General features: G+C 42.3%; 1 protein-coding gene across 7 annotated transcripts in view; it reads left to right on the plus strand.

Annotated features, from left to right (window-relative positions):
* Positions 1 to 14,181, plus strand: part of cacna1g (calcium channel, voltage-dependent, T type, alpha 1G subunit) — a 146,113-nt gene extending 131,932 nt beyond the window's left edge. For 4 of the 7 annotated variants that reach the window (XM_069664473.1, XM_069664475.1, XM_069664476.1 and 1 more), the window contains exons 29-36: positions 768 to 838; positions 2,287 to 2,365; positions 2,686 to 2,807; positions 3,213 to 3,641; positions 4,985 to 5,128; positions 8,857 to 9,052; positions 10,364 to 10,533; positions 12,423 to 14,181. In XM_069664473.1, coding sequence (XP_069520574.1) covers positions 768 to 838; positions 2,287 to 2,365; positions 2,686 to 2,807; positions 3,213 to 3,641; positions 4,985 to 5,128; positions 8,857 to 9,052; positions 10,364 to 10,533; positions 12,423 to 13,439 — 2,228 coding nt within the window. In that variant the 3' untranslated portion in view covers positions 13,440 to 14,181. Of the gene's footprint in view, positions 1 to 767; positions 839 to 2,286; positions 2,366 to 2,685; positions 2,808 to 3,212; positions 3,642 to 4,984; positions 5,129 to 8,856; positions 9,053 to 10,363; positions 10,534 to 10,844; positions 12,401 to 12,422 lie in introns of those variants that run through there. The other 3 variants (XM_069664477.1, XM_069664479.1, XM_069664478.1) reach the window with 3 other exon arrangements.
* The last annotated feature ends 164 nt before the right edge of the window (positions 14,182 to 14,345 follow it).

The following is a 14,345-nucleotide window of genomic DNA, read 5'->3' on the forward strand; positions in this document are numbered from 1 at the left end:
GGATTCATTCATAATTAATTTGATCTAAATTCCAAAAACTTGAGGGAATAGTTTGCCAATTTTGGAAATAGACTTTTTTGCTTTCAGCCAAGAGCGAGATGAGAAGTCAGATACCACTTTAATGCCTGTATTGTTAATATAAGGGGAAACCCACTGTCAGTTAGCTAAGCATAGCACAATGAAAAGCAATCCTCTATCTATAGGTTAAAAAACTTACTTACTTACTTACTTACCATTTGCTCTCACATATATGCTGCAGATTAACATTTAAAATGTTAGTTTAACCTACAGTTAAACAAAGTAATAAAAGTCATTTCTGGTTTAACAGGGAGTTACTTTTTTGAACTATTTCTTTACCAACCAGGCAACCAGTGAAGACTCCTGGAGGTCACTAGCCCAGGTCAAGACAAGCCTCAGTTTTTTTATACATCTGTACTATTCCATTCATTATTATGCATTAACAATTATTCATGGTGTACCTTCATGGTAGGTTACCCCATCACCATACCGTTTTAAACAGCAACCCCAATCAGAAGGACATGACCTCAATCAGGCCATCTGACAGCTTAATGTTTTTCAGTAAAAGGAAATCTGTGACTACATTAAGAGCGCAGGATATGTCCATCAGGAAGGAAAAGGTTGAGTCATTTTAATTTCACAGAAGGTGTGCTGGCACAACTCCCTGTTCTGTTATGTAACATTGAACTGTCTTAGCGCTGGTAACACTATTTAATTTTGTCTGTGTGTGTATGTGTGTGTCCCCACAGTACTGAAGCTCCTGAAGATGGCTGTTGGAATGAGAGCTTTGCTGGACACCGTTATGCAAGCCCTGCCTCAGGTACACAGTAAATCCTGTAGAAGTATATCTATTGAAGCGGCTGAATTGTCTCCTCTTTCTCATTTTGTATTTTTCTCCATGGATCTTTCACTGCCTCACATGTCCTACAAAAGCCATCCCTAAAATTACATCACATCCCATAGGCTTCTCCTTGTTGGCACATGTTCTTCTGTTTCAGGGTGCGTTTTTTCCCCATGAGCTTCTTTTCCCCAGCTCTAGATATTCTAATTTGCATAGCCGCTTCCCTGCAGGGACTGGAAAGTGAATGTAGCTTGAGGTCTTGTTTTGAATGATGGTGGGTGGGTTTTTAGAACTAGAATTAGAACAACTGCAGTGGTGTGTTCACTGCATTCTTTGATACACTGTGTGTAATTCAAAGCTTATTCCTCCTAGACCTTGTCAAAAATGTGTGTGTGTGCGTGTGCATGTGTCTGTGTGTGGGTTAATACGTTTTGCTAATGCTGATTTGCATTGATAGAAGCAGCAGAACACCCTAGCTCTTCATTTCCTAAACCTACCTCTATGTCAAAGCTTCGATTCCTTTTTATCTTTTTTATTCTTGTTCAGGATCCGCTGCACAATTAGATCTCTGTGCATGATTGTTTACATTTTGGTACTTTTACCCTTTCTTAGGACTATTTCATTGCATTCATGTATGGCACAGATACCACTTACAGTGATAATGGTTTACATCCTCGAAATCTTACACATTTTTAAAACAATGTGTCCCTGATTTCTGACAGAGGTAGACAAAGAAGCCACATAATTCAAGCTGTCTTGTCAATTTGTGGTCACCTGTGGCGGACAGATAATATCGGCAACAGCTAGCTAGATAATGAAACTAACGTTAGCATACAGCATCAGCGGAAAGTGTATTTTAGACAACAAATGTAGTTGCAATTACTGGAGTCTAAACTTTCATATATCTATTTAGCATAAATTAGCTGCCAATGTTTGCTACACTCTAGTACCATCCCGGAACAGTTTCCACACAGATGAAAAATACTACTCAGCAGTTGGCTCGGTGTTTTTACTATACTGTTGGTGGTAAGCTAGTTAACTAGACATGCTACATTTGCAGGTTAAGAGCAGGGAAACTATACACGCTAAGCTTTTTAATAATTCCCTTTAATTTATTTTCTGTTGGACAGGGAAAACAAATCTAAATTAGAGCCAAGTGCGTAAAGCTTCAGCATGCAGATATATCTAAAGCTTGGCACGCCTGCCCTGCCTAGTTTTAGCTGCTAAGCTACTATTCTTTTTCACTATACAAGGGGGTTTTAGTAAACAATCAACTGCTAGCTTTTTTTCCTCCTGGCTGCTTCTTTTTGTCGCTCAATTCTTTTCTCACATGAATGAGCTCTTTGTTGTCCCTCGATATTGCTTTATTTTGTCAGAGATTGCTCTCCACTGGCTAATTTCACTCTCTTTCTGTTGTCTCTCTGCAGGTGGGGAATCTGGGTCTTCTCTTCATGCTGCTGTTCTTTATCTTTGCAGCACTGGGAGTGGAGCTGTTTGGTGACTTGAGTAAGGATATGCCCTATGCATACAGGCGGGCAGGCACATCAGACATAGTGCACACAAAGCTTCAAACACACATACACCACTCAGGCCATGCACCGAGTATTTAATTCTCCCCTCTGTGAGTTTAATCTGTCTGATGTTAATTGCTTACTTACTAAATTGAAGCTTGTAGCTTTCAGAGTAATAAAATAGTATTAGAGCTATTATCATTTCATTTCAAAGCCTTAGCTTGTGATAATTTAAAAGCCCTGAAAGCCTCTCTGTATCCTCATGTCTTTGCTGTTCTCCAAAATCCTTATCCCCGCTCCTTCTTGTCTCTCCAGTTTGTGATGAGCTCCACCCATGTGAAGGTTTGGGACGCTATGCTACATTTAAAAACTTTGGCATGGCATTTCTGCTGCTGTTCAGAGTTTCCACTGGAGACAACTGGAACGGCATAATGAAGGTGAAACTAACTTGTGAAATCTAGCAGATACCAACTGTGCATGTCCCGTTTTTATGGGTTTTTGTACCAGGAATAAGTTGCATGCAAGGATACTGCAGCCACACTAGCAGCTCTGTGAGGCTGTACTAGCTCAATGCTTACATTGTCATGCTAACACACTTCCAATGACAATGTAAACATGCAGACATTTAGCAGATATAATGTATTGACAGCATTGACATGAGCCATAAAGCTAGTGTGACTGTAAAACGCTGCCACAACGTTCCAAACCGTTAACATTGAATGTAATTCAGGTTTTGAAGAATAACCCATTATCAGTGTTCTGTTAAAAAGCTTTCTATTACATATACTACTAGGGTGTAAGCTTAAACAAGTGCTAAAGTCATGTTTTCATGCTTCTCCCAGGACACTTTGAGGGACTGCGCCCATGACACCAGCACCTGCTACAACACTGTGGTCTCCCCCATCTACTTTGTCTCCTTTGTTTTGACGGCTCAGTTCGTCCTAGTCAATGTTGTGATTGCCGTTCTGATGAAGCACCTGGAGGAGAGCAACAAGGAAGCCAAGGAGGAGGCAGAACTAGAAGCTGAGTTGGAGCTGGAGAATAGACTCATGTTGGACAGGGAAGACGCAGCAATGAGATCACCCCAGCTTAACCCACTGGCACTGGGCATGGACAGGCCGAGTCCTGGGGGTTCCCCCTGGAGGTCCACTGGTGGAGGGGACAGGGAGCAGGAAAGGGAGGGTCCTATGGATTCGCCCACTGCTAATATAACCAGAGACTCTGTTAACATCACAGCGGAGCCGCCTTCATGCACAGAGCCCCCACACGAGGTGAGAACTCTTTTTGAGTTGCTTATACGTCATATTTAAATGTTGGACAGTGAGTGTCGATTAGCCATAAGTAAACGTTCTCGAAAAACATAACTCTGCTCAAGATAAGATCTGCATTATTGCCTTATGCATATTTGCTGTATTATTGCAGTGAGGCTGATCAATGGTCTACTCCTCCTCCTGTGTGACATGACAGATGCTCTGTGGTCACATCCTACTGTGGGCCAGGCTGTGCAGCTGGTCAGATGACCCCTAACTCTGTGGTCATTAGTTCTGACTTAGAGTTAATTTTCTGTCTGGCAGAGGGATGCTGAGCCAGCTGCATAGTATCCCAAATAATAGATTTCTTGGGAGGAATGTCTCTTCACTGTCTCATTGTAATAACTGAAGTCCTTATGTAAACAGATAATTGCAGGTATAGCAATATTAGGACATATTCACAACATACTCGAATCATTTAAAATAGGTGGATGAATACATGTGTAATAAAACCAATGTCAGGGCCCCTATTGACAGGTTTTTATTTCTTCAGTATATTCTCTTCACACATTAGATACTTGTTTAAAAGTGACATTATTGTGATTCATGTCAAGTCGATAACGTACACAATATGCAAACTTATTCTGTACAACCAGTGCTGACCCATATCAGGATGGTTTACAGTTTGTGTGAGCGCATGGCTGTGTGTTTTTGTGTTGTGTGCGTCTGTGTGTGTAGCTGGTCCCTGTAGAGGACATGCCAGTCATAGATAGGTCACAGTGCCATGGGAAAGCTGGACCACGGGGCCTTGTTTTTCACTTCAACAGCTATTTTCAGACGGCAGGGAACTTTTTGGGGATAGGAAATAGAGGTCTCGCTATCGTTATGTTTTTCCTCTTAGATGATATCAGTCTGTCTTCGCCGCTCTTCCAAAGCATTTGGTTTAAGCCGCAATCTCTCCTCCAGCCCTGTGAGAGACCAGCTCCACTGTAGTGTTGTAGTGCACTCTTGTGGAATTAAATGGTAATTCAAAAGCCTGGGGTGGAGGAGTGCAGTATGCTTGCAAATACAGCATATTTACTGGCTGTGGCAAGTTATTGGAATGCAAATGTGGATGCTAACTAACACTTAAGTTTAATAGATCTACTGCTCCTGCTTGAATGTGTTTTTCTTTTGTCTTACTTCTGTTTGCAACTATTAGTTTCAGCTTTACTGACTGTCTTCTTCCTTCCCTTTCTTTCTTTGTCATTCAATCTTTCTTACCACATTTATGAATGTGTCACTTTCTTGACTTCCATCTTTCCTTTCCCTCCATCCTTCTGCTGTCCTTCTTTTATCTCTCCATATCATATATGTTTGTCCAGCGGAGAGCACTTTTTGACTCGGTCTCCCTGGTCATCCAGGGTTCAATGGAGGGAGAGTTGAGTTTGATGGACAACCTGTCTGGCTCAATCTGCCACTACTACGCACTGCCCCCCAAGCCCAGCAAGCACAGCACCGACAAAAAGGTCAATAATCACCAGAATGATGACTCACATCATCCCTTTCATACATACAGTGGGTCTTTTTTTCTGTCACATGTAGGGCTGCACAAGTTATCATAAATAAATTAAAACTACAACGCAAAAAGGTTTAAGAGAGTCGGATTTTTCTCTGAAAAAAAAAGAAAAATACAACCATATCCCCTGTTTGAGCTCTATGTTATGTAAATACATTTTTTCAATTAGGTTGAACTGACCTTTTAAATAAAGCTGTCTCCACAAATATGCAAATGAGCTTTGCTGACTTAAAAAATATGTTCTTTATGTAAAGTAGGGTTATAGGTTATCTCAGGCGCAAAATAGTTATTTTATTTTAATAAAAATAAAATGGCATGAATCAATACTTACTTATTAAAAGATAGAAAAAGTTTGAGGAGTAAAGAACCCGTGGCCTTCACTGTAAAATACATTTGCGAAGAAGTTTAGTGCATAGTGTAAGTAGAAAATTAAAATCCTGCGACGCTTTCTACACACTGTGCAGCCCTACAGCCATTACCACCATATATGTACATTGCTGCACGTTAAATGTTTTTCCTTTTCTAACCAGTCCAACTGCCCACCACAGAGCAGTACATCATATCCTGCCTCAGCTATGATCTAACTCCCTAGCTCACATCATCACTCTACATATTCATTTATGCTTGTCTGGTTTTATATCTGGTTCAAGAACCTCAGTGACAGTTTAGAGTTCACTCCTTTTGTGACAACTCTGTGTGTGTTACATTGTCTGTAGGTAAGTGTTGCATGCTTGTGTGTATATATGTGAATCCCTTCTTTGCAAAACAGTCGCAACAAAGAGATAACCCACCCAAGGCATTCCTAAAGCCATCAGATAACCCTCTTACACATAAGTCTGCAGCATAATGGCTTAATCAATAAGCTATGGATCACTGAGTCGCTGAATAATTCATCTGGGTGACTCTTTTCTCATTTGGAGGCACATTTTGGCCAATTACATCAGCATTACAGAGTCTCATCTCTCTAAAAGCTTTAAAATGCATTCGAGATGTCATTTTTAGACCCTGTTGGCAACCTCTCTCTTTTTCTAAATAAGCAGTATTGTTTCCAATTGAGTTTCGGCTCCTGCCCTTCTCTGCTCAGACGGCCCATTTGCCTTTCAGAAAGTACGTCAACAACAAGGCCAAATATGCAGCAACACGGACACGATGTGCAATAACACTCCTGTTCAGAGTGCAGCAACTCTCCATAATCTACATGTGCAATTTTAATTTTTTTGATGTGCAATATCACTATCTCTTCTCTCAACATGTGCAGTACTTCTCTTATATTATTACATCAGGTGGTCAACTTGTTCATCCATTCATGCTGTACACTTGCTGACTTAGTTTGTCATTTGGTCTTATTACCTTATTAGCTCTGTACATATATTCTAGGATACACTTACTTATTTTTATATGCTCTTTATTGTAATGTTGCACTATCCACTTTTCTGCTGTAACATTGTAAACACCACTCACAGAAGGCAACAATGCTTATAGCTCTAAAACAGTTCAAGACTGATGAAAAACACAGAGGTGTTTATAACAGCAAGCCTCATTTTCTGCATTATAATACGTACAATATAAAGACTGCCCTGCCGAATTGCTTGGTTGTTTCTGCAAAGAGTGTGATTGTCTTATTTACATCCTGTTAAACGGAGAAACTTTTGTTCACAATCCTAAAGCTGTGCATTTCAGTTTGTGTGTATGTGTCTAGATCATGTTGTTATATTGTTGTTGGTAATTCCACAATACAATAATAGCCATACGTTTTTAAAGTCTAACCAGAAATTATCTGCATGTGGTTTCTAGCCCAGAGAAGTTGTCTTTTTTCAGTGTTTTGCTCTGCTACACACTTCCAGTTTTATATATGTTGTTCCAAACGTGTATTTTCCTGTTAGCGAGGTTTTATCTGTGTGTAGCTGTAGTTATTTTTGCATGTTGCACAAAGTGTGCATTTGTTTTCTCTGCTCACCAGCCATTGTCTCTTCCTGCCTAGATCCCTCTAGCGGAGATGGAAGCTCTGTCTCTGGCCTCTGAGAAATCCTGGTCCCTAGCTCTGACAGACGACTCGGCCCCTGACGATTTTAACCTTCTCTTTCTAACCAGTCTGGAATGCAATGTACTGACAGTTCCTCTCTTTCTCTTTCTTCATCTCTCTTCCTCCTCTTCCACTCTGCAATATCTTGTAGTATTTACTTTCCCAGGGCTCTTCCAAAGCCTCTTGTCCCCCGACTGCTCTCACACACTGCTGTGTGGCAGGCTTAGGTCCTTACTTTATGCCCTTTGGAAAACTAAAGCAACCATTTGCATTAGGTGGTCATGGTACAGGTACATTAATAAACAAAATGTAAATGATTTCATCTAGATATTAATAGACTCGTTTTAAGCAATTACACCTTTTCACATCATAGCTCTTTTATTTACCACCTCAACCATTATTTCTTCATACCGGGACACATTATCATGCATTGTGGCCTCACAAGGATTAATCTATATCTGTACATCTATAATTAATGTGTAATATCCTGTCCCTTACGGCTTTGTCATTGAGGTAAAGGACATCTTCCCTCTAAATTGAAAATGAATTGAATGTCATCTGGGTGCCATTGTATAATTAACAATCACTTTGGCACATTAATGATCACATCACATCCCCGTTGCATGTTTTCCCCATACAATGTCATAGTAACCTTGGCCCATGCTGTGCATCCAGGCCAACAATGCAGAGGGATCATTTATATATCATCGATCTCAGCACAGAGAACCCTGGACAACACATGACATGAAATCGCTGTTGATTGGATTGTGCTGGTACAAACACAAAGCAAAGCAGGGAACTGAAGAGGTAGAGGAGTACAAGAGGCGTTGAAAGACCCTGGTGAATCTAACCATGTGCCCTCCAACTTTCTCTTTTCATTTCACCTTTCCAGCCTAATGTGTGTTACTCTCCAGTCCAGTCCAGTCCAGTCCAGTCCAGTAGAGTAGTGCGCCTCCTGCCAGTTTGCAGTTTTCTCTCCGTCGTTTCTCCTCCTATCTCTTATTTTTTTCTCCTGTTTCTCTCTTTACACTTCTATCCTCCAGCTCTTTCTCTTTCTCTGTCCCTTTCCCTTCTCCTTTTCCTTAGTTTTCTGTCTTTTTCCTATGTGCTTTCCATGTGAGTCCAAGTCTTTCCTCACAGTCCTTTCCTATCAGTCTTCCTCTGTGTTTGAATTGTCCTCTGTCCTCTGGCATCGTAGTAGTTTTTAGACCTCTCTGATTTGTAATGTGTTTGACACAGGGTTGGAGCTCTAGTAGCTCTTTGATGAATGGTTCTGTAATGAGTCAGGCTGCAGGACACTGCCCCAGCTGACACACAATCACAGAACAGGCTTTTGTAAAGTTACATGACTGCGGGGGAGAATGTACTGCAAGACACAGAATGTCTTACTTCCAAAAAACATAAAAAAGCGTCTGGAATTTCCGGCCTTCACTGGGCTTGTTTCTGTGATCTGTGACAGCTCTGTGCAAGTTAACTACAAAGATCCTGTCTGTCCTCTCTGTATGCTGATGATCCCTGCCTCTTTGTCCACATTGTGTCTTAGAACAATATCCGCCGTTGTTGTGTTACAAGGAGTGTGAGTGTGCTTGAGTTACAGATGAGCCCCAATCCTTCCACCTCCAGAGGGACCCTAACTGTCTTCTATCTTTCCCCAGTCAGAGCAGCTCGATCCTGGGGAGCCACTAGAAGACAACCTGCTGAGCGTCAGAAAGCCCACGGTGGGACGCACACACTCCCTGCCCAATGACAGCTACATGTTCCCCCCCCTGCAGCCGGCCCTGGCTCCAGCGCAGCTTCTAGCACAGACACAAGAGCCTAAGCACATACTGGGCACTCACAGAGCCCAGAGAGGTAATTTATGAAACAGTCACCCTTTGGTGAAAAGAATGACTTAATTCATCATATTCACATGGCGGCCATTTTTCCCAAACAGCACACTCATGGAAGAAAGCTCAGAAGCTATTATAATATTTTACTTCAGTATTCCAGTTATTCAAAATGTATATTTGTAGGATATCTGACAAAGCATCATATTACTGTTTCAGGATTGATCAGCAACTGAAAAGGCAATGGATAGTGAAAATTAAAACTTATTTGATAACTCATTAGCATTCAAACAGCGTTCAATTTCAATCAAGCAATCATTTTTTATTCATATAGTACTAAACCATAACCAAAGTTATCTCAAGACAGCTTACAAAAATAGCAGGTTACAGAGACCCAACACGTGTCTACCATGAGCAACACTTAACAACATTTGGCACAGTGGCAAGAAGAACTTCCTTTTAACAGGCAGAAACCTCGAGCAGAACCAGACTCATGTTGAACAGCCATCTGCCTCGACTGGATGGGCCGAGAAAGTTGTATGGAGGGAGACGCAAAAAGAGAGTGATGGATAGAGATGAAGAAACAGAGCAACAACAACAACAAGATTAACAAGATTAAACATACTTAGAGTTGTAAGTGTAATATTAGCAAAAACAGCTTAGTCATGATAATAGACAATTAATACTAATACTAATAGAGATAATAATTGTAACAGTTGAAGTCAAGATGTCTATTATTACCATTAACAAATGTAATAATGATATGGGGATAACTGATTCCAAGTCTAAGATCCACTTCCTAATTTTCATCACCCTTCGATTTGAGTCTTACACAAAACAAATTGAGAGGCATAAATTCCAAGCTAACAGTAATGTTATGTTACCAACAGAAAGGCTGGCAAGATATTTGTTTGCAACTAACATTTGCTGTTGTGACTTAGCTGTGGGTACCTGAGGAGTTAATAAATATTGACTTTTATTCGGGAAATCTGTCCAGTTGTTCCTCCTGGTTTTCACTGCTGATGAAGCGAAATATAGTGAAGGATTTGCCAGATCCCCTACATTTTTCCAAATTGCAAACCGGGTATAGAGCATTACTGCTTTGTAACAGCCTTTGAAGGTTTCCTCCCTCAGAGGAAAACAGGCGGCGTGTGACTATGCTGAATGCCCATTGGCATCTGGCTCCAGCCCGGCAACTCTCGGAGAATAGGCCACATAGCAGATGGATGGCTGGATGAATGGATAAACGGATGGATAAAATGAAACCCCTGATAACAGCACACTTGTTGTCTTGTTATTTACCTGTCAAATTCAATCCTATGCTTGTTGTGTGCAGGCTCCAGTGGCTCAGTACGTTCACAACCGGAAGAGTTTTCCCTGCAGCTGACCGTTCCCACAGACCTCTTCCGACCCATCAGCCCCCACAGCCTCTCAGACTCGGAGAGTATACCAAGACTACCCCCTCCCAGGCGCACACACACACTCAGCCGCACGCTCCGCAGACAGGTGACTAAATCATACCCTTTTTAGTTTGTTAATTTACTCTGAAATCACTCTTATAGTCTTCTCCATTCAGTATCTGTATTGTTTGTGAGGAAAGCTGTTTTTTTATGTCAGTGGTTCTCATCTTTACAAACTGGGGCCTGTGACCTTGTCGCAGAGAAAAAATGATTTCCTGAATCTCTTTCCTTGTTGCATGTTCTAAACTGTTTTACTTTTCTTCCTCCTCCTCTCCTCTTTTTCCTGGTATTCCTCTTTCTTGCTAATTTCTCTGCTCTTTCATTCGCCTCACTGTATCTGTTATTCTCTGATCTTAGCTCAGTTGGGCCCAAAAGCCACCCGACCCTGAGCTACTGCTAAAACACAGATACTCCTGTTTCTGAAACATTGAAAAACCTTAGCCACCACTGGGCCTTTCAGAAACGCTGGACTTCCATGTTCATCTTCCAAAAGACAGACAGACTTTTTCACAGGCTTCCCTCCCTTTTTCTTTTTTTCACTCATTAGATTAGTCTACTGCTAACCATCAGCCACAAAGCATCTCAAACTCTCTAACAGGTAGCTCTGCCTGAAGGAAATCTGGGACTATTCACACTTCTGTATTTTTATACAAGTGCTAGGAGCTTGGTGTTACATTGCATCGGTGGATTATTCAGTAGCTGAAGAAAATAATTTATTCAAGCCAGACAAAGATGCTATTTGGCAGAGAGATTTACCCACAATGCAGTGCACTTACTACACTATAAACTATACAACTCAGGGGATTGCTACAGAACAGCAAGTGCTGTCTATATGCATTTGGCCATTTTGTACACACAGTACCACAGTGAAAGAGCACTTGTGTTTTTCTATTGACTAGGTTAGTGCTTGAAAGGTACAAAGTTGTTAACTGACTTGATTTCGCTATTTAAAAAAATCCTGGTTATTTTCAGTAATGTTAAAGTATCCACACTTATCATTTGTGTCCTGTTGTGGTGCTGTGGCTGGTGATTGGCCTGGTCTGGTTGTGATATCTTTGACCACTAGGTGTCTCTGTGGTCACACTGTTCAGGCTCATGCATGAAGACCCATGTTTCGAAAGCTTTCTCAAAGTGCTGAGCTCTAAAACTCATGCATGCTTTTTCTCCCCATCTCTATACGTTCAATATATTTTAATTCATCTAATTCTAAGTCATCAGTTCATGAGTACATTATATTAGTTAAAGCAATCATTGTGCTTATTAAACCCTTCCTTTCCTACAGCAGTTACATATTATGTTCACCCTTTGACGATTGGCCTAACTCCCTGTAGTTGGTTTTGTTGTTAGGTAAGAATGACAATGATCAAGATTGGCCTGTTTAAGTGAAAACTATGCTGCTGAAGATTTTACAGGGTTTTGTGAAAATGGTCAAAGGTCAAATGGTCATGTGGTCTGGCTCAGAGTTCACTGTGTCAGCCCGAGTTCTTCAGTCCAACTAAAATGAATCATAAATTATGGGTCGTCTTTGTCCGTGAACCTTTGGTCACTGGTGTGTAGCCATGGCTTCGGGAAAACGTATGGTCATTTCTCCACAAGCTTGTAACATTTTAAAGATCAAGCAACTCACCAATTAGTCAAGAAAATAACTGTTGGTTGTTCCTCTTGAGTGTCGCAATTTTAGTTTACCCTCACACATCCTTAAAAAGTAAGTGTGACCAGGTAAAACTCTGGGATATGCCTGCTACTGTGAACTCTGACCCACACTATTGCTTTTCATCCTCACCTCCTCTGACTAACAAGTCTCCCCTTTAATCTACCCTGAACCCTGCCTTCTTCCCTACCCCCGTTCCTGTCATCACATGTTTACCTGCATCTCCCCGCTCTTCTCTCCTAAAATCCTCAACCCCTTCTCCCCCTACATGCCGCGTCTTCCAGGTTGCAGTGTCTACTGATTCCCAGGAGGCCCTCTGTTCAGACGGAGGGGAGAGCATTGAAGGACTTGTGAATGTGGCTTCCCTAGGCCTCCCTCCATCCCCCTCCACCTCCACCTCTGCCTCCTCCACCTCCCCCTCACCCTGCTCCCATCATCGCCAGCAGCCTGCTCTCTGCCTGGTTCCTGCCACACCAGGTGCCTCCCCTAAACCCTCCCGTCCAAGCAGCGTACACACCCAGCTTCATGACCACCACTGCCTCGCATCCTACTCCCCTTCCTCCTCCTCGCCTCCTCCGCCCTTACCAGCCAGGCTGCACCAACAGGAGGAGGCTTCGGTGGATCAGGAAGTGTCGCTTATTACATGTGCAGGGTTGGCTGGCAGTGATGACATCACAGCAGAGGACAGTGGCGACAGTAATGAAGGTTACAGTGAATACACAGACAAACAGGAAAGCCAGAGTCCATGTTTAAGGCAGCTGAAAAGGTTCCATAGCGTTGACACACATGGCCGCAGAGACTTCCTGCCCCGCCCCCGCCCTTACTCCTGGTTGGACGACCCGCGACGCCACTCTGTAGAGGTGTGCTCATCGGTGGAGTCCAGCCCCCAACGCAGCACCACCTCCACCTCCTCTGGCTTTGTGTCGCGGGCCGACAGCCTTCAGATCCACAGCCAGACCCCAACCCAGACCTCGCTGCCCTCACCAAGACGCAAGAAGAAGATGAGCCCCCCCTGCATCTCTGTGGACCCCCCTGACGGACTGGAGCCTCATTCTGGCCTCTATCCGGGCCTGGGTGGACTAGGGGGGATTGGGCTGGGAGGATTAGGGATGCCCCCTCCTCTACCCAGCCGGGACAGTTGCCTGAGGAGGAGAGCACCCTCCAGTGAATCCAAGGACTCCTTTGACCTGGGAGTTGGAGAGGGATCAGGACAAGATGGAGGCTCGCCAAACCCCAACACCAACCCCAAGCTATTGACTCTTCCCAGTTTCTCCTTTGAGAAGACAAGCTCTGAGCACTGAACACTGATACTCCAACACACATACAGACACACACCCACACACATATGGACGAAGCCTCCACATACATAAACACACGATGCACTCTGTGTATCTGTGATGGTGATAGTTCTAGTAATAATGCTGTAGAGAGTAATAATGGTAAAACTACAACAAACAGTTAAAACATCCTTGGTTTCATAAGGAGTGGAGTACTGTAGTAGTGTGACCATCCCTTGTCTTTGTATTGTTACTGCCAAAACAACCCGAGAAGAAGAAGACATATGAAACATTAAAAACAGGACTGTTTCTCTTCTGCTATGCCTGCATGCCACTGGCTGCAGCTTGACCCTAAACTCACCTCTGGAGTGACATCAGCAGCTGGGATCTGGCGCCCTCTGTGGTCGCTGTCTGAACTACCTGGTGTTGCACAGGGTGGGCTTTGCCCGGTCAGTGGAGGTACAAAGCAATATGAACGTTTTAGAGACACTATTTTCTTAAATTATTGGGCCATAGTGTTTGTACAGGATGTTGTTTTTTAATTTCACTCAATAGTTTTCTGTCTTTCTTTGTGATTTTTTTTTTTTTTTGTCAAATGGTTTGTCTTTGTCTTTTTTTTTCACTGTAGGATATTTCTAGCTTTCTTGCTTTATTGAGGAAAGTGAACGTTTTTCAAAGTGCTGAAAACCATGTATTTGTAGGAATAATATATAAATATATATATACAAAAACAAGTCATTAAACTGAGCTTGGATTTTTAAGCACACACATTAGACCGTGGTGGTTTGATTGTTGGAGGAAAATAGAGGCTGCATTTGATTGTTTTTTTCTTTTCTTTCATTGATTGCGTGATTCTCAGGCAGTCCCAAAGTGTCTGTACGCGGGATGTGAAGAAGACCAGAGAAACGCTATAGAAAAACAAAGATTTAA

Source organism: Semicossyphus pulcher, unplaced genomic scaffold, assembly GCF_022749685.1.
Source record: "Semicossyphus pulcher isolate SPU_LCO1_2020_fin unplaced genomic scaffold, fSemPul1.0.p SCAF_16, whole genome shotgun sequence".
Lineage (NCBI taxonomy): Eukaryota > Metazoa > Chordata > Actinopteri > Labriformes > Labridae > Semicossyphus > Semicossyphus pulcher.